The sequence below is a fragment of the Schistocerca americana genome, chromosome 3, assembly GCF_021461395.2.
Source record: "Schistocerca americana isolate TAMUIC-IGC-003095 chromosome 3, iqSchAmer2.1, whole genome shotgun sequence".
NCBI lineage: Eukaryota > Metazoa > Arthropoda > Insecta > Orthoptera > Acrididae > Schistocerca > Schistocerca americana.
In genome coordinates, this window is record NC_060121.1 from 932633105 (window position 1) to 932658743 (window position 25639).

A 25639-nucleotide genomic window follows, 5' to 3' on the forward strand; every position below is an offset into this window, starting at 1 on the left:
TGGCAATGTGTAATCGCAGTCTGCAAGACATTTTGCACTAATTTGTGACTGTTGATGAAACCTGGATCTGTCACTACACACCAGACACAAAATGGCAATCAAAACATTGGGTCAAGGCTGGTGAAATTGCACTGAAGAAGGCAAAGACCATTTTGTTAGCTGGTAAGGTGATGGCCACATTTTTTTGAGATTCCCAAGAAATAATACTCATAGATTACTTGGATAAAGGCAAAACCATAACTAGACTCTTATATGCTTCATTGTCTGATCATCTGAAACTTGTGTTAGATGAAAACTGTTGAAGTTTGGCCCACAGAAGAGTGCTCTTTCACCAGGATAATGTACCATCCCACACGCCAGCAATAACAATGGCAAAAGTGAGTTTATTGGACTTGCAGTTGGTTCCTCAACCATCCTATACACCAGGCATCCACCCAAGTGACTTCTTCCTGTTCCCTAACTTAAAACTTTGCATTGCTGGGAAGAAATTTTCATGAAATGAGGAAGTGATCATTACAGTCAATGAGTATTTTGCAGAGTTTGACAGAACTTATTTTCCCCGATGGGATGAAAAAGCTGCAGAATCACTGGATCAAGTGTATATTCCTCAAACGAGATTATCTCAAGAAGTAAGGTGAGTTGTTTAAAAAAAAAAAAAAAACTCTTTTCTTCCTTTTTTACCACACTTATCAAACCACTGTAGTATATCTCCAGTCAGAAAAGGGACGCTATGGCTGTTGTATTGTCCCGTCTGTTAACATGCCTTCAAAAGCGATTTCAGACTTGGACTGTGTCCACAGTAAAGAGTAGTTATCCATCCTGGAATTTGCTCGCTGATTTGGTGTATATCTTAGTGACATCATTTAGTAATTCGATCACTATTAAGAAAAAAAATTAACTGAAGTTCCCCCTCATAATGGTCACCTGCAATTAACACCACCAGCTGATAATTGCTAACCACAGAGTATGGTTCATATGTACTTAAAGCAGAAGGCAACAGAACTGTGCACTGCCTGTTTAGAGGCAACAGTGAGGGAGGTGTTGACCCAGACAGAATGCAACAGTCTCAACACAATTAATTTTGGTCATTAGGCAACCATTATAGACAACAGTACAAACTTCCCAGCCCTGTGGTGTGCACAGAGGGGGGCAGGAAATACCTGATAGAGCATGGATCAATGTCATCAGGTCATTTTCACTGACAACAGCACAGTATTTGTCTTATGCCTGACAATCATTGAAGAAGAGTGTGAAGATAGCCAGGTCCAGTGCACACCTCAGAAACAGAGTCCTATGGGGTCACCAGGGTCGTGGATCATCAAAGTCAGACATGTCTCATCACTGTCAAGAGTATTTTGAAGGCTGTGCAATATAAGAACAATGAAAGTGTATGTGATGTTATGATGACTGAAAAAACAGCCTACGAGCACTGAAAGACAGTGCCACAGGTTACCCAACAGTCGTACATACAATACATCCACACCTTATTAACTGACAAAAATCCACCTCATGACAGAGATATTATTCTCTGAAACATATTGTGAATAGTACACGCTGGTGCCATTAAACGTAGCCCGACTCCCCTTTAAAATGTGAATGCAATGTTTTGGCAACTGAAACAGAGCAAACTGCTACAATGATGGACAGTTTTATGCAATAATTGATTATTAGCAATCTTCTGTCAGCATTTCAGTTTCATCAGTGAAGTTAGATGTTTCTCTTTGTGGCCTGCAATAGGACTTTGTCAAGAGAAGAAAGACTTGAAATTGTGGAAGCATATGTGAAAACAGGTTCAATTAAGGAAATTTGAGAAATTCTTGGGGTCGAGTATCTGGACAGAGGACTACCAGCAAAGAGAGCAATATAAACACTGGCACACCTACGGATCTGTGCAAAATGTGAAATGACAAAGAATTCTTTCAGTTCACACACCAGAAGTTATTGCAAACATCAGCTGAAAAATTATTCAGAGCCCAAAGAAGTCTACACAAAAACTGGCCCAACAGGCGGAGGTAAATAGGAGGAGTTGCCAGCGGATATTGAAAAGTCTTTATATGAAGCCATATGGTGTGATGGCTGCGCAGCAATTATGGGAGTATGAGAGTTAGAGATGTGTAGATTACTGTACATGGCTTTTGAGTATCACCAACGACAGTTTATTAGACCCTTTCCATTACATCATGAGTGATGATGACCCATGGTTTCATCTTTCCTGTCATGTGAATTCACAGAAAACAAAGTACTGGGCAACGGAAAACCCTAATACTGCAGGTCAACAATCACTCCATGATGGAAAAAATTGACATTTGGTGCAGTGTAACAGGAACGAGCATCATTGGACCAATATTTTTTTGACATTACCCTCAACACAGTTGCACATATGGAAATTTTTGATACATTTTGTGGTCAACTCACTGAATATGAAAGACAATACTGCTTCTTGCAGCAAGATGGGGCAACATGCCGTATGTCTAAGGTATCCCTGGGATGAGTCCACAATGTCTTCACTGAGGAATGAACTGTCAGCAAACATTTATGGCCACCACACTCGCTAGATCTAACAACAAGTGATCTTTTCCTGTGAGGACATTGGAAGAGCAAGATCTATCAAACAAATCCACACACAATACAGGAACTGAAAGACAACACAACCACGATGTGCTGCCATCAATATCCAAACTTCACGTCAGATGCATCTGCCAATGTTTAGAAGTGCGTAGCTGTGTATTGATGTTGCAGGGGATCACTTTCAACATCTTCTGTAAATGCATTTTTCACTATATTTTTCATTGGAAATAAATGGTAAGTCCATTTCAGCTCTTCGTTTCTGTAATTTCACAGCATTTCCTTTATACTTACATGGGCTACTTTTATCTAGACCATTCTGTATAATAAGTAGACTGTTTACAGTAATATGTAGTACAGAGCAGCATGCACCAACATTTTATCCAGCTCTACAGTCAAAATTTTAGCAGCAGGTTCATATTTAGAGACTATAATGTATGAGTACACTGTGCCCACCTTGCGATTACCTTTCTCCAAGAGGCAGGGATGAACCAAATGGAACATTCTGCAGTATCTGCCTTATAAGAAGCTGATTGAGCATGCCTGAGCCTGTTAAAACTTGCCGTGAGTTATCACAGGGACCCTCTTCACAAACTAAATGATCTCAGGAGTGCCAGCAACTGTGAGCTGGATGGGGCTGAGCCAGAACAACAGGAAAGTGAGCCAAGGAGGATCCAAGTATGATTGGGTGGAGTAACATGACACTGGATGATACCCAACAGTAGACTTTGGTTTCATGGATGTGCATTTATGGACAGAATTCATTTATTTTAGTTACTGTTTTACTTTTATTTCACAGTGAAGCTTCTTAAGAGTTATTCTTTTGCTCCCCACTCCCCTTGAATCTAAGCCCTACATACATCTGCAGATATGTAAGTAGTGCAAAACTGGTTTTGAGCAGTTTATTTTTGTTAGTTTTCTTAAATATACAGGGTGTTTCAGGAGGAAATGAACACAATAAGAGGTAGATTCAAAGGAAAATATCACATAAACATCAGCTCTTTCCTCAGTAGGGTCTGAGATACTACTGCACTGAGATGACAAAAGTCACGGGACACCTTCTAATATTGTGTCGGACTTCCTTTTGCCTGCCATAGTGCAACAACTCGATGCAGCACAGACATTTTGTTGGAATCCCCCTGCAGAAATATTAACCCATGCAGCCTCTACAGCCTTCCATAATTCCATATATGTTGCCACTGCAGGATTCAGTGCACGAACTGACATCTCTATTCTGGCCTGTAAATGTTCAATGGGATTTAAGGCAGATGATCTGGTGGAGAGAACATTCATTGATATTGCCCAGAATGTTCTTCAACCAATTGTGAATAACTGTGGCCCAGCAACATGTCGAACCATCATTCATAAAAATCCCATCATTTTTTGGGAACATGCAGTCCACGAATTGCTGAAAATGGTCTCCAAGTAGCCAAACATAACCATTTCCAGTCAATGATCAGTTCCGTTCAACCAGGTGACCCAGTCTATTCCATGTAAACACAGCCCGCTCCATTATAGAGCCACCACAGTGCCTTGTTGACAACTTGGGTCCATGGCCTCGTCGGGTCTGTGCCACATTCAAACCCTACCATCAGCTCTTGACAACTTAAATGGGGAATCATCTGACCAGGACATTTTCCAATCATCTAGGGCCCAACTGATATGGCCACAAGTCCAGGAGAGATGCTGCAGCCAAATTTTGCCACACAGTCTTAATTGATACATTTGTCATACATCCCACATTTATTTCTGTGGTTATTTCATGCAGTGTTGCTGTCTGTTAGAATTGACAACTATGCACAAACGCCACTGCTCTCAGTTTTTAAGTGAAGGCCATTGGCCACTACATTGTCTATGGAGAGAGGAAATGCCCGAAGTTTGCTATTCTCAGCACACTATTGACACTGTGGCTCTCAGAATACTGAATTCCCTAACAATTTCCAAAATGGAGTATCCCATGCATCTAGCTCCCAAGTACCATTGCATGTTCAAAGTCTGTTAATTCCTGTCCTGCAGCTATAATCATGTCGCAAAACTTTTCACATGAAACACTTGAATACAAATGACAGCTTTGCCAATGCATTACTCTTTCATACTTAGTTTACACGATACTACTGCCATCTGTGTACGTACATATTGCTGTCCCATGACTTTTGTCACTTGAGTGTATTTGAATGAATCAGTCAGGAATAGGAATGAAGTGGTGATTTTCTCTTCTTTAACATCCAATCAGTGTTACTGTCACTGGAGGGTGATCAGTTTAACTTGCAGTACTTAACACAAGAGACACCACAATGTACATAACTTCTGATCAGATATATGAAAATACCTACCTTGATGGTAGTAGGTTTAAACATTGTGCTAAAATGGAAGGTGATGGACAGGGTTCACCACCCAAAACTAAACACCGTAACTTCGGAATCATCTTCCAATTGTATAGTGTTCTCATCAATGATGGTGTCGTCTGCACTATTGTTGCCATTTCATAGGCAGTTGGTAATGCCAGACTAGCACCATTTGCCAAAGCTAGAAAGAGTTCCACAATGCTAGGATCAAATGTAAGTGACGTCCCAAGTAGTACGACATCTGATGTTTGAACATGGAGAATGTGCCTGTTGATTCCAGAGAAAAGCAATCATACATCAACTGAATAAATTTAAGTAGTTATTTCTACTGCAATTATTACAATGAATTTTTTAACTGTTGCATATTAGAGAAATTTCTGGCAATGATATTTCCAGAAATATTACACAAAAATGCCACTTTAACTCACATAGATGCAAATAGCTCATTTCACATTTACATATGCATTAAGTACGTTTCACCATCAGGCACTCCTTAAGTCTGTTCAGACATAACTAAACACTAAATGTGGTAACTGGTAACTATATAAGACTCTGCAGCATACGCATCTACAACTATAATCAATGTTTCAAGGTATAAGGTAGTTGGTGTTTGGGGTTAATTAAAAAGCAACAATGAAAGAGGTACAGAATATACAGAAAGGCTGTGGCACATTATTCACAGCTCCCTGCACTGCCATGCCATACTACTAGTCTCTACGTTTCAGAAAGTCATTCTGCAGTTGTTTTGGAAGTGAGAAGTTCTGTCTACAGTTTTGTAATCCACACAATTGCTGAATTTGTTTTCAGGACCGTGCCTGCCATGTGTTCAAAGAATAAATGCATGCACATACCCTGGAATATGTTTGAAGATTAGTGTACATACTTTTACATACTTTCTATAACTGCGCTATGTATTGTGTACATTTATGTATTTGTTTACTTGTGTAATAAAGCTTGTTTCTTTCACGCTCTCCATGGCATATACCTTAATCCATACGATATTCAAAGAATTTGCATCCTTCGTAACATTTCCGAAACGTCAGTATCATGGGACTACACATTTTTGTTGTGACTGAAAACTACTGGATGGAAGGTGCAGTGAATTACATTCTTTTTATATAAGCAGTATAAGGAAAGTGATCAGTTTTTCACAGATGTAGTACGCATTACTCCAATAATTGTTTTTGTTGCTTTCTGGAAGTTTTAAATGAAATATGCTTTCACATTATAAAATATGGGTTAACAGACAGGAAGGCCTGTAATTTTCTGTGGATATACAGTTACTTGTTTCAGATTACAAGAGGAGTTCTTTGCATGCAAAGTAAGATGGTCAAGTTACTCTATGAAACAATCTTCGTATGCTTTCATATGTGAGTAGTCATTTTACAAAGTTTAGATCTTTATAATGGATAGATGATAAATTAATTCAGTAGAAAGCTAATTTAGCTAGGGTGTGGCTTAAGAATTAATTTTATAAACTTATGATCATCCAACAACTTCACTGTATATTTGACTGGCTGGGTGGGTTAAGTTGTACTACATCTGATCCATGAATTGGAGTTTACTTACTTGATCTATGTAACAATCAGTTTACTTCACTTATATCAAATACAAATTTAACAATATGTCACATACAATTCATATAAGGTGCACATGCTGTGCTATGGGGCAGTACATATGGTTGGAAACAAAGAACACACCTTGTACATCGTGATTGCAGTCTTGGAACAATAAAAGTGTCAACATTGCAATTGTGGCATAGGAAATGTGTTCTTCACTTCCAATTTACATAAAAGCAAAATTTTCTCAAACATTTCTCTCTTAATTCTGTTCTCCAGAAGTTGTGGATTACACATATCTCCAGCTGAATTTGGAATTTGCTGTTTTGGATGTGTCTTATGTATAGTGGAGTATGCATTAATCCACACAAACACTGATATCAAACTGAATTTTCCAGTCCATGTCTTCTTTTTCTGAATGTCACACTCCAGATCATCTGGGATTGAAGTATTTGTATGTATGTATAACAGCAATTGCTGAAAGCAACCAATTTAATTTCACTTCTGCCTTTAACTGCTCAACATTAACAGATGGACTTTATCTCATAGCTATTGACACATTATCCGCCTATGTCCTGTATCACAACATTTTCTTTTGACTTCTGAAAATATGGCAGAGGCTTATTAAATTTGCTGTATTCTGGCTGCAGTGTTGTCTCTATTCTATCTCTTTGTCCCTATGCTATCTCTTTGTACACAAGTCTTTGAATTTCACAGAAATAATCAACAAGAAAACACTAATTGTTTGCAAAATTCAATTCAAGGACTCAAAAACTAATCATAACTGAAGGCGTAATATACCAATTAAGATCATCATCCATATTTGCCCTCCTCATGGCATATATCTGATTTATTTATAATTTTCTTTGCAGATAACATTTCCATTACTACTAATGAGATTGAGTCTATAATTATTTATATTCCAATTTTCATGCATGAGAAGTTTGTTCTTGTAATGAAATGCTATTATGCATACTTCCACACCTGTGTGCATTAAAATTTGTTTTTTTACTTCAACTGTCATCACACTGAGAAGGTAGGGTTTCCTGCTTGTGATTTGTACCATGGAAGAAGATTGTGCACTGCATATCTGTTTATTTATAGTGAACCAGAAGTTTGTGAGGGACACATCATTACCACTGATCTAATAAATGCTAAAGGTACATTAATGTTGAAAAAGAGAGATAAGCATCTGCCCCAAAACTATCTACCAATTCCTGTTGTTCTCATTTTCTCCAAAGTTTTCAAGTCTCTTACAGACAACCAGCTAAACAACTATTTCAACAAGCATGCTCTCCTCTCCAACATACAGCTTGGATTCCAAAGTCATAACAATTCTACTACTGTTGTCACTGAATTTGTTAACCAGAAGTTAACTACATTTGAAAATAAGGGCTGGTATCTATTGTATTTTATGGTCTCAGTAAAGCCTTTGGCTGTATACTCTTTACAACCCTGCTTGAAAAACTGTAATTTTATGGCATATACAACCTACCCTTAGCTGTAATCAAGTCCTATTTAATGAGCAGAAGGCAGTTTGCCTCAATTAACAATAGATGCTCTTAGTTAAGGAAGATCAGATTACAGTGTCACAGGGCTTGGTCCTTGGTCCATTTCTGTTCATCATTGCAAGTAATTATATAACTTACCACGCCGGAGCTAGTTGTGTAGTGTTTTATGCAGACACATTGACACAACTCAATACACATCAACTCACGAATGAACTGGTTTTCTTCTAATGAACTCGGTCATAATCTGATAAAACACAAGAACCAACGCTGAGGTGATTACTAAAGCTGTAGAAAGTAAAACAGTGAAATCATTATGCTTTCGTAGTGACTCCAAATTAAACTAGGAGGAACATATTGGTCAGGTCTGTAAGAAAGTAGTGAAGTGTGCTATCTCATGTGGAAACTGACAGATACAGTCACTAATGAGTATGTGAGATGGCATGCTTTAGCCTTTTCCTGTCACATATTTCATACGGCATACTAATACAGGGTGTCTACAGATTTTCAGAGGATCAAATCCCCAACCTTTTTATGACTTTTTCATTATCTCTTTACTTATATTCATGACCTCTCGAAAATATGCATAGTACAATGATGAAAATACTTCTTTTTTACTAACTTGAAAGCTGGTTGAAATAAAAGATAAATGTAATAAATCTTGTATCACTTAAACTGTATGTCAGCATGAATAATGTAACTGTGTGTGAACTGAAGCACACCACTCACCAAATGCTATAAAAACATTAAACTCTCACACAGGATGGGGTATTATTATTTTCAGATGTATTTATCAAATCAATTAAAATACAGATTGTTTTAAATATTAATGTAGTGAAAACTTACAATTTTCCTTAAGACAATATAACAATTTTGAAGGTACAAAATTTATGTCAAATGTTAAACTTCACAGTAAAAGATGCTATGTTTAAGTTTCTCAGGTAAACTTGAAATTTTAACACCTGAATCTTCAGCTTCTTCTTTTGCCTTTTCTATAATCGTTCTTTTTTTCATTTTTGAGGTCTTATTTCTTGAACTATTCTTCTTCCAATATTGGCCACTTCATTTTCATCAGATTTCTTCTTTTTTGAGGCTTCTACTCTTTCTGATGAAGCATTCTTCACAGCTAATATCACTGATTTTGCAACTCTATTGCAACCATCCCACTGATACACCAGGTAGAAGATACCTGTTTGGAAAAATATCATGTCTTGCTGTGTGAAGGAGTCTACAACTACCATCTGCACGTCATCATCCAACAGGAATTGTCGACACTTCAAGGCCTTTTTTAAGAGTTCCGAAGTAGTGATAACCACATGGGGAGAGGTCAGGACTGTCAGGTGGGTGATCGAGAGTCTCCCATTTGAGGTTGGCATAACTTTGGCGTTATGTCGTGTGCTGTATGCGGATGTGCATTATCATGAAGCAGTAGCATCCCTTGCTGCACCATTCTCCAACAGCACTTTTCGACAGACATGCTGCTCCTTACAAATTCTTCAATTTCCAATGGATGTCTGCCAGTGTTTATCCAGCCAAGAAAGAAACAACAGTACATTTTTCCTGTTTGGACGCAACTAGTAATAATGTCACCACGGTTCACGTTTCTGCATTTACCACACCCGTCGGAAAGACACAAAAGCCAAACTAATTCCTTTCCCACCTGTTGGTGCTTATATACCCACACCAGAGTCACACTATTTGCATACACACTGCAGCAACATCCTCAAATGGAAACCATTTCATCGCCCCTCATATCTTTCAATGTCACTACACAATAATTACGTCTTGTGTAATTTCATTTGGGTGATAGGGCAGGTCCAGACCCCATGGGCCTCCTCTGGCTACATCCTTGTTTGCAGCAATTTTTACATACAGACTTTGCAAAATACCGGTACACACACTTCTGAAAATAAGGATATCCTTTTGCATGTAGTTCTTGCTAACATCAGTGACACCAAATGCAATATCTACATAACAACTTGTTTTATGATTACATGCTTTCATGACATCAATAGCAAGTAACATGCTACAATTTGTCTCCATTACCATGACAGTTATCTTTATGAATCGAGAAGCAATGCTATACATTAAACTGAACAAATCTTTGTACAAAAAGCGGAAGAGAGAGGCGTTTGACCAATACTTAGTTAACAGTTCCTCAAATTCAATTGACAATGATACAAGAAACTCAAGTTTTGCATGAAGGAATTTGTCTTCTCAGCAATGTTTGGTTTCTTCAAAGTTTCGACTTTCAGTTGGTCTTTTCTGAACTTCACCAACATACTTCTTCAAATTAGCAATAAGTTCATGACTTCAATATTTCCAATCCATCTCATAGGACAAAATTTGAGAGCAAACTTGGAAAAACCCAGTGATATTTGAGAAGGTTGCAAACATTTGTGCTTAATTATCTTCTTCATTGATTAGAAATGCTTCTAAACCATACAATATCATCAACTCACATTTGGCACATGTTAAATTTTGAATTATATTCTTCAGTGACAAATTAAAACATTTTACACCCTCCAGGAAACTTGCCAGTAAATCAGAAGATGTGCCAGAATTCAAAAACATAGATGCTAAATATTTTGAAGGTACAGACTGATTTTGTTCATTCCAGAAATGAACCACCAAATCCGTCAGTACCTTTTGGACAACTTTGTCTAATAGGAAAAATAGTGAGACAGACACAAGTTGTGCTGAAGAGTCCTAGAATCAATGCCAACACAGCTACGGACCTCATGTCAAAAGTTCCAGTGCCACCAAGAATATATGGAGTACCTATAGTCCAGAAGGAAGACAGTTCTTTGAGATCAGTTATCAATGGGATCAACTCACCCCATATTATTTGGAAAAATATCTGGGCCACAAATTATGCAGCCTGGATGGCCATTTGAAATGTTGTCTTTAGGATTTGACACATTTCATCAGCTTATAAGGGAACAGCAAGTAGTAGCTCTTACGGTCAGCTTTCACATAAACTTTTTGTTTACCGACATGCCTATAGTTGAGACCACCAATGTCCTCTAGGAGCAAATATCGCCAGATTTCTGCAACCTAGAGCACTTGTGTTTTGTATTTTAGTTGGCAGGGCAAATTTTATGAGCAAACAGACAGAATAGCCATGGGCTCCCCCCTCTCACATGTAGCAGCTGACATATTCATGGAAGTCTTCAAACAAATTGTACTAAATTCCAAGCCATTGTGCCCATGTTACTGCCCACGACGACATTGGATGCCACCTAGTGGCATTGCGGGCACGTGACACGGTAACAAAAGTTGTAGGTGGAGCAGACATGGACAGGGGATCACCCTATCAAAGATATGGGCTGTATACAGGGAAATTCACTGAGATGGCAACTTTGACAAAGGGCAGATTATTATTATGCAGAGCCTGTGAATGAGTCTCTCTAAAACGGTGGAGCAGGTCGAATGTTCATGTGCTATTGCCTGGAACATGTATGGAAAGACTGCCATTAGGGGCTAAATGGTACGACATCCACAACTCTTCAAAGGAGACAAGGTTTGGAGGCTTGTCTGCCTTGCAAAGTAGGATAGATGGTGATATGTGGCATCTGTGCTGACAGATCACAACACTGATGCAAGCACAAGTGTTTTAGAGCACATCATTCATCATACATTGTTGAATATGGAGCTCCACAACACCCCACAACTACATGTTCCCATGTCGACCCAACAACATCTTCAATTACGACTGCAGTGGGTATTGGGCCTTCAGGATCCGACCGTCGATCAATGGAAATATGCTGCTTCTTCGGGTGACAAACATTTTGCTACACTAGGTCAATGTTCATCTCCACAAATACCTTCATAGAGGTGAACAGCAGCTCAAAACATGCAGCATGCCATGGATGTAGGCTGGTGGTAGCAATATTACACTATGGGAGACATTCTCCTGCACTATCATGGGACCTGTGGTGGTAGTCAAAGACACAATGACAGCTGTGAACCACCTGCATCCCTTCACGCTTCATGTCTTCCCCGATGGCATTGTCATCTTTCAGCAGTATAATTGTCAGTGTCTCAGAGTCAGAACCATGCTACAGTTGTTTGAGGAGCATTATAGTTAACTCATATTGATGTCTCACCAATCAAATTTGTCTGACTTAAATCCAACGGAACCCATCTGTATTGTTATCAGGTGCCATCATCACGTAAGCAAATCAGCAGCCCATTTTTTATGCGAATTACGTGAACTGTATGTACATGTATCCTGATGTGCGTAATCTGTGATGTATTTCATTCCAAAATGGATGAACAAGCTGTTAGGCAGGTGGTCATAATGTTTTGGCTAATTACTGTATATACTTTTATTAAATGGACTGCTGGATACAACAGTTTTGGAGGTAGTACTAACTCACTAGAGAGAGGAGAACGAGTGGGAGGATGGGGTGGGGTGGAGGGACGAGGGGGGGTTTGGTAGGGGGTGTTTCATTTGTTGCCTTCCTAGCCTCACTGCACACTTTCTTCATACTTATCCCCCATGGACCTGTAACCCACATTCCAGTCATTTTATTAATTTTTTCTTTAATCATATAGTGTTTTTCAGGTTGATTTCAGTTGGTTTTCCACCTTGCACTACCGACCTCCTACCACAGATTCCCCCAGATGTCAACCATTGCAACCTTTTCATGATTTTTCTCACGTGTTTTGGTGTATTTTTGCGGATTTTTTTGGACATATTTCTATGTGATTTACATATTTTTTACGCGTTTTTATCCTGCACAATGAATCCTTGACCCTTCGATCTGCATCAATACAGAAAAGTTTCCTTATCCCTAGCCAGAGCCCAGTACCATATATTGTTCCTTCATTGTTGCTTGGCTCATGGAATCGTCCCAAATGGCCTTACCATCAAATTACCCAACCACCTGCAACCCTTCCTTCCACAATGACCTCCATGTGTGCAGATTCCACCAGTCTTTAACCCTCACCAACATAGTCCTGCAGAACCATATCAAGCCAAAACCTCTTTGCAATACCTCCTATCCATCCATAAAATTCTCCTTCCTTGCTATCCCAAATTCCTGAATCTTGTAACACACATTGAAACTCTTTCTCATCAGCAATTACAGCAGTATGCACAATGCCACCTCAAAAATCTCTCCACCCTGTTCACTTCCAATTCCCACCTTGGACTACCACTATCTACCTCCTCTACAACAAGCTCCAAATCTCCCCCACATCTTTTAATAGCTGACAAACTCTGCCTTGCAGACCTACTAATTTACCACACCTTCAGAAACTCACTCCCCCTACCTCACAGAGTCCAGAACCTAAACAAACCCGAAACAGTCACGAAACTGTCCTCCAAATCCTTAGCCCCACAAACATATCAGTCCTTTCCAAAGGCCTCATTTTTTGCCCCATTCCCAAATTCAATCATGCGGGATTTGGTAAAGGTACTCTCTCCTTCTCCCGGTCCCTACAGTACAAACACTGTTTTGCCAGCGACCCTACCAATCACATTCAACCAAAGATCAATGTTGAACCGTGCATGATACAGTTCATACCTCCTTCCAACTGTGATCCACCCCCACTGCCCCCAAATCATCCCCTGTTAACTTTCCACAATTTCTTAACCTCGAACCTTGAATCGCCATCATTCCTTAAATTCCTCAAAATGGAAGCTGACCTTACATCCACAAAAAGAACTGTATACTACCACCTAATAACTGACAAAGGTTCCAGCACTGGTATTTTGAACCAAAAGGATTACCAGACAGGACTCCGCCACCTCTCAGATTCATCAATCTATGACCCCATTTCAGAAAGCAAGCAGGATCTCCAGGCTCTCCTCAAATCATTAGGCCCATCTCAGAACTTCTCCTCGGAGTCCATCTCTCTCCTCACCCCTACCACTCCATGCACCCCTCCCTTCTACATGCTTCCTACAGTCCATAAACTCAATCACCAAGAACACCCCATTGTGGCCTGTTACTGTGCCCCCAATGAGAGAATCTCTAGGCTACTACCCACCACCTACCCTCTTATATAAAAGAGACAAACCATTTCCTCCACCGACTCTCCACAGTTCCCGTTCCTTTACCACATGGTGTGCTGCTCATCACTACTCATGCCACCTCTCTTTAAACTACCATCCCTAATTCCCATGCCTTTGTGCTACTGAACACTAATTTTCCCAATGCCCTACAGAATTCTAAACCTGTAACTTCTTTCCTAGTCACCATGACCAACTATATTCTCACCTACTGTTGTGTTGGCTGAAGAGCCAACACCGTGTTACAAGAGGAGGCCGAAATGCACACGTTTAGCTCACGCAGGCTGGCTTGAGGAGGGAAGAACTATACTGACGTGAGGTCTGGAACATGACAAGGAATCAGAATTCAGAAAGCAGACGTAATTAGTTTCATACTTAACTTTAATCCATTAATGATGAATGTCGCTCTTGATGGTACATGATTCACAATATTATCTGTTCAGAATAGTAACTGAATATGGCGCCTTGCTAGGTCGTAGCAAATGACTTAGCTGAAGGCTATGCTAAACTGTCGTCTTAGCAAATGAGAGCGTATGTAGTCAGTGAACCATCGCTAGCAAAGTCGGCTGTACAACTGCAGCGAGTGCTAGGGAGTCTTTCTAGACTAGACATGCCGTGTGGCGGCACTCGGTCTGCAATCACTGATAGTGGCGACACGCGAGTCCGACGTATACTAACGGACCGCGGCCGATTTAAAGGCTACTACCTAGCAAGTGTGGTGTCTGGCGGTGACACCACACCTACAATTATTTTTCCTTTGAAGGCATTGCCTACAAACAAACTTGTGGTATGACTATGGACACCTGCATGACACCATGCTACACCAACCTGTTCATGGGCCCTCAACAGGAATACTTTCTAACACCCAGAATCCCAAACCCCTCACCTGGTTCAGATTCATTAATGACATCTTCGTGATCTGGATCAAGGATGAGGACACCCTATCCACATTCCTCCATAAGTACACCACCTTCTCCACCATTCACTTCACTTGGTCCACATCAACCCAACAAGCCATCTTCCTCGATGTTGACCTCCACCTCAAAGATAGTTACACCTGTACCTCCATTCATATTAAACCTACCAACCACCAGCAATACCTCCACTTTGACAGCTGCCACCAATTCCATACCAAGAAGTCCCTTCCATAAAACCTAGCCACCTGTGGCCATCACATCGGTAGTGACAAGCAGTTCCAAAGTCCCAACATCTGGTCATCGAGGAACATTCACCTTGTGGCGCAGTACCAGCCAGGACTGGAGCAACTGAGACACATTCTCAGCCAGGGTTTCGGCTACCTCTAGGGTTTCAGCTACCTCACGTCATACCCTGAAACAAGGAATGGCCTACCCACTATCCTTCCCACCCCTTGTACAGTGGTATTCCACCACTGACCAAACCTACACAATATCCTTGTTCATCCCCACACAATCCTGGCTACCAACCCTTTGCCTCACGACTCATATATCTGTAATAGACGAAGATCATGACCTGTCCCATACAGCCTCTTACCACCACCTACTCTAGTCAGGTCACAAGCATCACCTTCCCATCAAAGGCAGGACTATCTGTGAAACCAGTCATGTGACCTAAAAGCTAAGTAGCAACAACTGTGCTGAATTCTATGTGGGCATGACAACCAACAAGCTGTCTGTCTGCATGAATGGCCTCAACAAACTGTGGCCAAGAAACAGTTGGACCATACAGTTGCTGAGAACGCTGTCCAACACGACATTCTTTATTTCAATGACTGCTCCACAGCCTGTGCCATCTTGATCCTTCCCACCAACACCAGCTTTTCTGAACTGTGCAGGTGGGAACTCTCCCTACAATATATGCTACATTCCTGTATCTCTCCTGGCCTGTCTCCATTAATCATTGTCCTTTGACCACCTACCCCCTTTCCTGTTCCCATCCCAGCCTAATAGCCCTCTGTTCCACCAAAACACCCACAGCCTTCGTATTTCTCACCTTTTCCACTGCTCCCTCCTCCTGCCCTCCATCTAACCTCTTGACTGCATCTAGCTGCCCTGTCTGCTCCCACAAGCAGCACTTTACTGTCCCCGATCCTTATCTTGCTATCCCTCCATCTCCCTTCCTCAGCCTCCTCCTTATCCCCTACCAACAAGTTTGCTCGTCCCATCATGCACTGCTGCTCGCAGTTTGGCCTTGGCAGCCAGACTGTGGTCATGTCTGTGCGAGTTGCACTTAAGGGCACATTTGTGTGTGTGTGTGTGTGTGTGTGTGTGTGTGTGTGTGTGTGTGTTTTGTCTAATCAGATAAAGTCCTGTTTGGCTGGGAGCATGTTTGTCAGTCTTTTTTTTGTGCCTCCCTACAAGTCAGTAGCTCCGTTATATGATGTATAGCAATTACCTTTTTCACAATATGGTCATTTTCACCTCATTCTTTTTGTCAAACATTTGCTTCTAGCTCCTCCCATGAGCTTTTCACAGAAAACTCAGAGAGGAAGCTGCGTGGCATTAAATTTCCTTCAGTTTGATGTATACTTTTGCACTTTATCTTCAACCAATCAAAAGTTATAGAATTTCTAGGATGTACACTCAAATCCAATGCTCCTCTAGAAATGAGTATTTCAGAGCTTGCTGCGTTTTAACTGCTGTATCTTGCTATTTTGGTGAATAATGACATTTTAACAGTGGAAATAAGGTAATCTCAATTGAAACACAACACTTTTTTAAAATAATTATAGCTTTTATCATATCATTACGAATCATATAATGAAAGTAATTACATGGACTGATAGTACGAGGGCAGTTCAATAAGTAATGCAACACATTTTTTTTTCTCGGCCAATTTTGGTTGAAAAAACCGGAAATTCCTTGTGGAATATTTTCAAACATTCCCGCTTCGTCTCGTATAGTTTCATTGACTTCCAACAGGTGGTAGCGCTGTACGGAGCTGTTAAAATGGCGTCTGTAACGGATGTGCGTTGCAAACAACGGGCAGTGATCGAGTTTCTTTTGGCGGAAAACCAGGGCATCTCAGACATTCATAGGCGCTTGCAGAATGTCTACGGTGATCTGGCAGTGGACAAAAGCACGGTGAGTCGTTGGGCAAAGCGTGTGTCATCATCGCCGCAAGGTCAAGCGAGACTGTCTGATCTCCCGCGTGCGGGCCGGCCGTGCACAGCTGTGACTCCTGCAATGGCGGAGCGTGCGAACACACTCGTTCGAGATGATCGACGGATCACCATCAAACAACTCAGTGCTCAACTTGACATCTCTGTTGGTAGTGCTGTCACAATTGTTCACCAGTTGGGATATTCAAAGGTTTGTTCCCGCTGGGTCCCTCGTTGTCTAACCGAACACCATAAAGAGCAAAGGAGAACCATCTGTGCAGAATTGCTTGCTCGTCATGTGGCTGAGGGTGACAATTTCTTGTCAAAGATTGTTACAGGCGATGAAACATGGGTTCATCACTTCGAACCTGAAACAAAACGGCAATCAATGGAGTGGCGCCACACCCACTCCCCTACAGAGAAAAAGTTTAAAGCCATACCCTCAGCCGGTAAAGTCACGGTTACAGTCTTCTGGGACGCTGAAGGGGTTATTCTGTTCGATGTCCTTCCCTGTGGTCAAACGATCAACTCTGAATTGTATTGTGCTACTCTTCAGAAGTTGAAGAAACGACTTCAGCGTGTTCATAGGCACAAAAATCTGAACGAACTTCTCCTTCTTCATGAGAACGCAAGACCTCACACAAGTCTTCGCACCCGAGAGGAGCTCACAAAACTTCAGTGGACTGTTCTTCCTCATGCACCCTACAGCCCCGATCTCGCACCGTCGGATTTCCATATGTTTGGCCCAATGAAGGACGCAATCCGTGGGAGGCACTACGCGGATGATGAAGAAGTTATTGATGCAGTACGACGTTGGCTCCGACATCGACCAGTGGAATGGTATCGTGCAGGCATACAGGCCCTCATTTCAAGGTGGCGTAAGGCCGTAGCATTGAATGGAGATTACGTTGAAAAATAGTGTTGTGTAGCTAAAAGATTGGGGAATAACCTGGTGTATTTCAATGCTGAATAAAACAACCCCTGTTTCAGAAAAAAAATGTGTTGCATTACTTATTGAGCCGCCCTCGTAATTAAAAAATGAAGAAAAGTGCATTCAAGGCAACACCTTGATTTTTTCAAGCCGAAGGGTCGAGGTTCAGTCATCTTTGTCAGAAGTGAAGATGTCGTCCAACAATACAGGTAGAATACCGATGTCGTCATCGTAACCTTCTTCCTGAATTAATGTTTTCACTCCATTGTTGCACTTGCTCTTGCAATTCGGGTATGCAACACATTTTTACAGCCACATGTGCCACTGTCACAATCTTTTGCGCAATGGCAAAAAAATAATCTTCAAGGTTTCATCAGGGGCAGCATCCGACTATGAGAGTTTTGGAACTAGTTGGTCATTCCTCTCCTCCCAATCCCAATTTGGTGCCCTTATCTTTATGTTCCTCCTCTAACCACAGGTGTAGTTGGTGGTATGTCAGGAATGCATGCTGCTTAACAGTTCCTTCGGTTGGAAAGGGAGTTGAGAGAGCAGGCTTCATGTTTCCACCTGCTCTGATAAACTATTTGTAGCAGAACTTGTTGAGGGACATTTTTGTGGCTGTAGTGCCATACTACATGAGAGTACCCAATGGAGAATTGTGGGAAAATAGCTTGGTTGCACGTTGTGTGATTTTGAACTTCTGGTACATTTTGACAAAAACCATTTTACTCTTGCAATATACTGTCGATGTTGTGTAACACCCTATAAATGCATGTAAGAATAACAAATGGGCATTGTCCTTCATTTTCAACTCCTGTTGCAGCTTTTGTGAGGAATATGCACCCATCTTTACTCTTCCCTTACAGGTTTTACCAGCAGAATGTCATGATCAGTTGGGGTTTGGTTACCAAGACAACAGCTAAGTCGATGTCCTCTCCAGTAACAGCAACCAAGGAATTCTGCAATTTGTTGATAGTTGTCTTCACAATATCAACTCTAGCATCACCTGAAGCTTGGAGCATATTTATCCCATTTTTCTGCATGTGCATCAACAGTAGGTTTATCAGCTGATTCTTACTATGAAAGTTGGAAAGGAAACCATTTTGTTTGACTTTAATTTCAATTTCCAAACTGAGACTGACATCACACATCTGCTGGGTCATTACGATCGACTCTGTTCAGCTGCTTTTGTGCTCTCTCATGCGTCAGCGTACCATCAGAAATGATGGTACAATCTCTTCCATGATAATGGGTCTTCAGAAATCTAACATAACAATCACAAATGGTTGATACAGTTCTCTACTTTTACCAAACAACTTCGTGGACTAGGAATCCCAACAACAAATTTAAAGTTAGTTAAATAAGATCCTTTTCAGTTTCCTTAAACAGTGTGTATAGTGCTGATTTCTGCACTTCCTCATTCCACTTTCATTGATGAATCCCAGAAGGTACAGAGCCAGTTCATATAGGATATAATTTTTCAAATTGTCATCTGATCTCTTGGTAATGTAGACTCACTGAAAAAACAAGAATGGATCCACAACAACTTTTTCATTGTCAGTCTTGATTTTCCTATTCATTGAGAAAGGAGGAAGTACACAATCTTTCCATGACAGTTTGATTTTTATGAATTTCAAGTTTTCCACTTTTACCATTTCTCATTTGCCAACTGTGACTGCACCATAACATAAGATTAAATCATCTCCCACAACACCTGTCACTATTGACATGATTTTCTCAGCCCTCAGGAAAAGGCTGTGATTATCATAATAATATAAGTTGTAATTATAAAAAAGTGTAGTGTTTCAATTGAAATTACCTTATTTCCATTGTTAAAATGTTGTTATTCATAAAAAAGCAAGCAGCAGTCAAAATACAACAGGCACTCGAGACAATTATTTCTAGAGGAGCATTGATACTGAGCTTACATCTTAGAAATTCTATAACTCTTGGTTTGCTGAAGATAAAGTGCAAAAGTGTACATCACACTGAAGGAAATTTAATGCTCTACAACCTCCTCTCTGACAATTTTTCTGAATAAAGATTGTGGGAGGCACTAGACATAAATTTTTGACAAAAGGAGAGAGGAAAAAATGATTTTTTCAAATATCATCAATTTTCGCCAATGCATATCTCAAAGACCATTGGGAATTCTACAAATACGTATAGAGATAATTTTATAGTAAATTTAATTGGCTTTCATTTTTATTTGGAACAGTCTTTTTCTACTGATATAATCAAAGAACCAAACAATGTGACCTATCCATCACCTCCTGCCTAGCTCACCTCACAGGGGGTGGGGATTTTTAGAATGTTTGCCACCTAATTATTCCTAAAGAAGTCAATTCTTGCATAGTCCACGCACTCTACATCCCCTCTTTGATGCACTCATTGACTGGATTGTATGGAAAATTTTGAAGTAACAATCCCACTTGAGTGGGATGCAATGGCATGTAGGTGAACAGTATATGTCATAATTCTGTGCTCAGAATATAATTTCATGGATACTGCATCACGAATTTCATTTCCTTGGATTCCCATATTGCAGCTACCCAATGGGTGACTCATCTATCTGTTGCCTTTACTGTAGGTGGAGAGTATGCTGGATGTACTGGGTGGTTTTTTTCTGGTGGGTACTTGTGCTGAATGAATGATACAGCACAGAGGCCATCAGAGCAAACAAGGACTACTGTACTATTTTTATGACTTACCTTCTCCATTGTCCTCAGTACTGCTTGTAGCTGTACAGGAACAATAATGATGACAAATACAAATAAAAACCATAAACACACTGTAGATGTGAATCCTGAAGGCATATTTAAGAGAAATGCCTGTGCAAGTAACTAAGCTTCCTTCCTTGCACCAACCAGCATGTATGACTGCAGAACTGAATATAGAATTTGACGCACTGATTCTGTAACACTCTAGTAATTTTAAAAAGAGTTTAGGGACTAAAAATCCACGATGGACACTCTCTCCCTCTTCCATGAGGCCTGAATGAGGCTACAACCACTTCACACAAAACCTTGCAAGGGTCATAAAACGGACACACATAATTATAGGCTCAGATCTATCTTAGTGAGAGTCTCGAAGGTCAGCAGAAAAACAATTTATAATTGGGTTATAATTTTTTTTGTAAAAACTGCTTACTAAGTTAACAACAGTTTAGCTTCAGAAGGAGAAAATCTATTAATTGCCTCTATACTCTTTGTTAAATGAAATGATACAGGATTTAATGGAAAAAAGCTAACACCAGGAATTTCCTGCATCTCAACAAAGTATCTGATTTTGAAAAATATGCATTACTTCTACTACTACTACTACTACTACTACTACTACTACAGAAAATGCTAAATTATGGGACAGGGGCACATTTCGATCCTATCTACAGGTCAGGTAATAGAGTTCGGTAATCATATCACAAAGTGAGGGAACTGTACAATCCAGTGAACAAATTGGCAAACAAGGCCCTCCATAGTTGTCAATACTCAGTCCACTTTTATTTATAATGTTTATTAATGATCTCCCAAGCTACATTAAAAACTTTACCACATTATAAATGTCCTACTCATTAATCATCTGACACAGGAACTAAGACAAATGATTCACAAATCAACAACAGAATAATAAGCTGGTTAAACCGCAACAAACTATTACTGGGCAAAGAAAACATGGCGTGTTTCCAGGTGTTCTGCCTAGTTGTTGTTTCCACAGAATGGTGCATAAAATGAAAACAACACCTTGGCAAAACTCCTAGAAGCGCACCATTAATCACTAAATCAAAGAAAACCTGAGATATCACACAAAAATTTTACTTCTGCACAACAGTCAGCATCTAAAATTGATCATTTAGTCATTGACATTACTCTCATCAACCAACAAAAAGTAACGAAACTTCTTGGAATATGGATGGATGACATTTACAAATACATATAAGGAAAAACTTTTACATGGACTGAGTAGCCGTTGATACTCTTTCAGCGTCATCAGCAGCGTCTGTGACAATGAAACACTCAAAACAGTACACTTTGCAAGACACTCTCATCACATATGGAATCTCTTTCTGGAGTGAAAAAAACAGAGGAATATTCCTCATGTAGAAAAGAATCACTAAAACACTGAAGCAAGTTTCAGTACCCCCTAGTACAAATACTCCGTTCTATGAAGTGTCTATCTCACGTGTCCTTGAAACTGTCTGTTTCATCCATGTAATATCCAGTTGTTTACAAAGAATGATGAGGAGCACGAAAACTTAACCTGCTATTTAAATAATACCTTTACAGTGGACAAGCATTTGCATAACAATCATGGCAGTGTGAGACATAAGGCGTACTTGAGAACATAAGTTACCTCAATGAATTTAGCAAAATGCTAAAAAAGGTACTCCAGAAACACTGCTTCTACATTGTAAAAGACTACATGGGAGCCCAATTAATCTAATTAACATAGGACAGTCTGTTACTGATTATAGTTTCACAATAAATGTTATTAGTAATTAATAAATGTCTATTTTGACTTTTATATTTTTGTAATTTGATGCTACTGTATGAAATTACCAAATGCAGTTATCAGTTGTTCCCCTACAGAGCTCTTGTCAGTTATTTCTTGTGTATAATATAGTTTTTTATGTCATACATTATCATGTAAAAAAGCACAAAACTAGCTCATGGGATACATAAATAAGTAAACAAAGTTACACTCACATTACACATTTTCAAACAAGCAAAAGTGACTGTCAGTTTCATCCAGTCTTCCTCCCAATGGCTCATTATCTTCTGACTCAACAGCTACATAAAATCTCACCTGCAGATACTAATGTGTATCTCTAGAGAATACCAGGTCAGGTTCTAGCCAACCTGAACTCCCAAGTCTAGTAGGCCATTGAACAATAGCGATGCTGCTTGGAGATGTTCGATCATTCCCAAGTCTGAGAGGTATAGTTAAACCAGTTTCATAGCATATATCAGTAAATCGTCTTCTTCACACATAAAGTTAAAATAATTGTGGGGGATGTACTTGCAAGCTGTGAAGCTGTGGAGAGGTGCCACAATATATTGTGATTAACTATGCCAGAAACCTGCGATATGGAATGTATTATAGAAAAAACTAAATCCGGCTCTCATACATAAAAAAGTGCATTTGTAAACTTCACTACTGGCCGAACTGAGGTCTCAGCTGCTCCCCTCAACAATCCCTGACTGGAAGCAGAAAACTAGATTCAGTGTGATGACAGTGATTTGAGCGAAATACTCTGCCATAGTTTCTCCAATGCCTGGAGAAAAATATTCCTCTTTGCAGTATTAACAACACATAGAAACCTCACTTACAATGATAACAACAGTCTCCCATACAGATGATGGTAGGTGCCTTCATTTTGCATGGTGTAATGCTTGATCAACTGAACCATAAAAAAATCCTTTCTTCTTTGAGTATTTTAGTTGAGAAATATCCTATCACCTTCCGAGCAAGCCATAAGACTGAGAATACAGCCCTCCTGTCTGACAAAACTTTTGGACTATGCCAACAAGCTTGTAGGCACAGATACAAACAGCTGGTAAGATGCCACACAGGTGGCAATGGTATATATACTGGCTGCATGTCATCTGCAATGGACATATTAGTGACACACATGAAGGGTACTAGGCAATACAAATGTGGACAATACACCGTCGACTTTGAGAAATTAGTACTACATTTTACACTCTAACCAAGCCGAAGCCACCGTCATACTTAATCAGATTGTCCTTCACTACAATGACAAAAATGGCTGTCTTTGGTTGAGAGTAAGAGAGGGATTTCATTTTGAGTTTCGCAAGAGTCTGACGTACTTTAGATGAAAGGCTCCCTACATGTGGTAGAGGGGCATGAACTTCTTTTTCTTCTCTTTTGAATCAAAATGTTTATCTGAGGTTTGAACTGTAAATCCTTAATTCTATGTGGTAGGTGCAGTACCTGCCCCTTATTAATCTGGATCACCAGTTCATAAATTACTTGTTTGTTTTTTGTACAGTGTTTGATATTCTGGAAGTAGGGGACACCAGAGCTGATTAGCCCACTTTTTTCTAGATTTTTTTCCCCAGCTTTTATTTCAAATATTTCCATTGACCTTCTATGTCTTGCGACAGAATACCACATAAGTATAATGAAAACGAAGATGCTAAGGTAGACAGTGGGCCTCACTAAGTTAGATCACATTTCTAATGACATCATTAGGAAACAGCTTGATGTTGCACCAATTCAAGTCAAGATGCAGAAGAGTCGTCCTCAATGGTTTGGGCACGTTTTACAGGTCGGTGATGACTCTACTGCCAAGGCGGGTTACAAACTTGAAGTCGTTGGCAGAAGACCCAAAGGATGAGCTACGCAATGCTGGGCTGATACAATTCATAAAGACCTTAAATGCGTGAACACCCACCCAGATGCAGCCCGTGATAAGAGCGAAATAGAGACACTGGACCTACGTAGTGGACCGCACAGGCATGTGGGACAAATGATGAAGGAAAAGAAGAAGAAGATCTTTTATGTGGGAACATTTGTACATGGCTTCAGCATAACTATGGCTTCTCACTGTTTGACTATTCATAAAAAAATATTTAGCACAGTAATACCAAGTAAGCCAACCTATGGCACATACTATTTTATCATTTAACTTAGTTATGACATTGGTTAATTAACAGGAAATGTATTGATCTTAATATTCACAGTAAATTTTAATATAAATTCCTGCAAATTTATGGCAAAATTACAAAAAGTAATTTGTGTTATCATTGTTATACAAACAGTTTGACATAAAAGTATGTCCAATATTTTCATCAGTCTTTATCTGAATGCTCAATAGTATCTTTACAGTTCACACATTCATAAAAGAGCCCTATCATGCTATTTTTAACACAACACATGAGCACTTGTGCACTGAATCCATTCATCACCTCGAATGTTGTAAGAAAATGATTTAAGAATCCTAAGAAACAGGTCAGCCTCATCCTCATCTTCTTCATCTTGAAGAATCTTCTCACAAATTCTCACTATTGCTGAAGTTCTTTTATGTTTGTTCTTTGTCTTTCACGGCTGTGATTTCTCAAACGGCATGACTTCTTCAGGCTTTGTTGTTGACAGCATAGGCTTACCATCACATTTGTGAACAACTGAAGGGTCAGCTTCAGCAATTAAACCACAAGCAACAGCATTAGGATCAGGTCTATCTGTTACATATGAAGGCTGAAAGTTACTATCAGTGAAAATGTTCCTGTTTACGGGAGAGATGTCTGTCACTTTGAATACAACCAATATATTTCTGGGTGAACCTGTGTCTGCAGAGCAGTTCTCCACAATACCTGGGAGGCTGTATATTGTCATTGGTCATTTGTTTGTTGTCACTCTTACATTGCACACTGAGTTTACAAACTTCTTAAAGGGGCAGTAAAAACTTCTGTCTAAGGACTATAGTTCATGGCTATAGTGAGCAGGAAAAGACAAAAGTCTGGCACCACTTTCCCTGCAAAAATCTGACTTGAAAGGATAAATGGGAGCTATGGCTGTCAATTAGTAACAAGCAAGGATGGCCTTTGGAGCATTGAACATGTACCACAAAATGTTGCATGTATTCAAGAGGCTGGTTTCTGTTATTCAC

The 25639-nt window shown here is 39.9% G+C and overlaps 1 protein-coding gene across 2 annotated transcripts in view; it reads right to left on the reverse strand.

The window, feature by feature from the left end:
- LOC124605749 (beta-alanine-activating enzyme) overlaps positions 1-25639 on the reverse strand; it is a 169807-nt gene that overhangs the window by 135790 nt on the left and 8378 nt on the right. For both annotated transcript variants that reach the window (XM_047137629.1, XM_047137628.1), the window contains exon 3: positions 4899-5177. In XM_047137629.1, coding sequence (XP_046993585.1) covers positions 4899-5177 — 279 coding nt within the window. The remainder of the gene's footprint in view (positions 1-4898; positions 5178-25639) is intronic.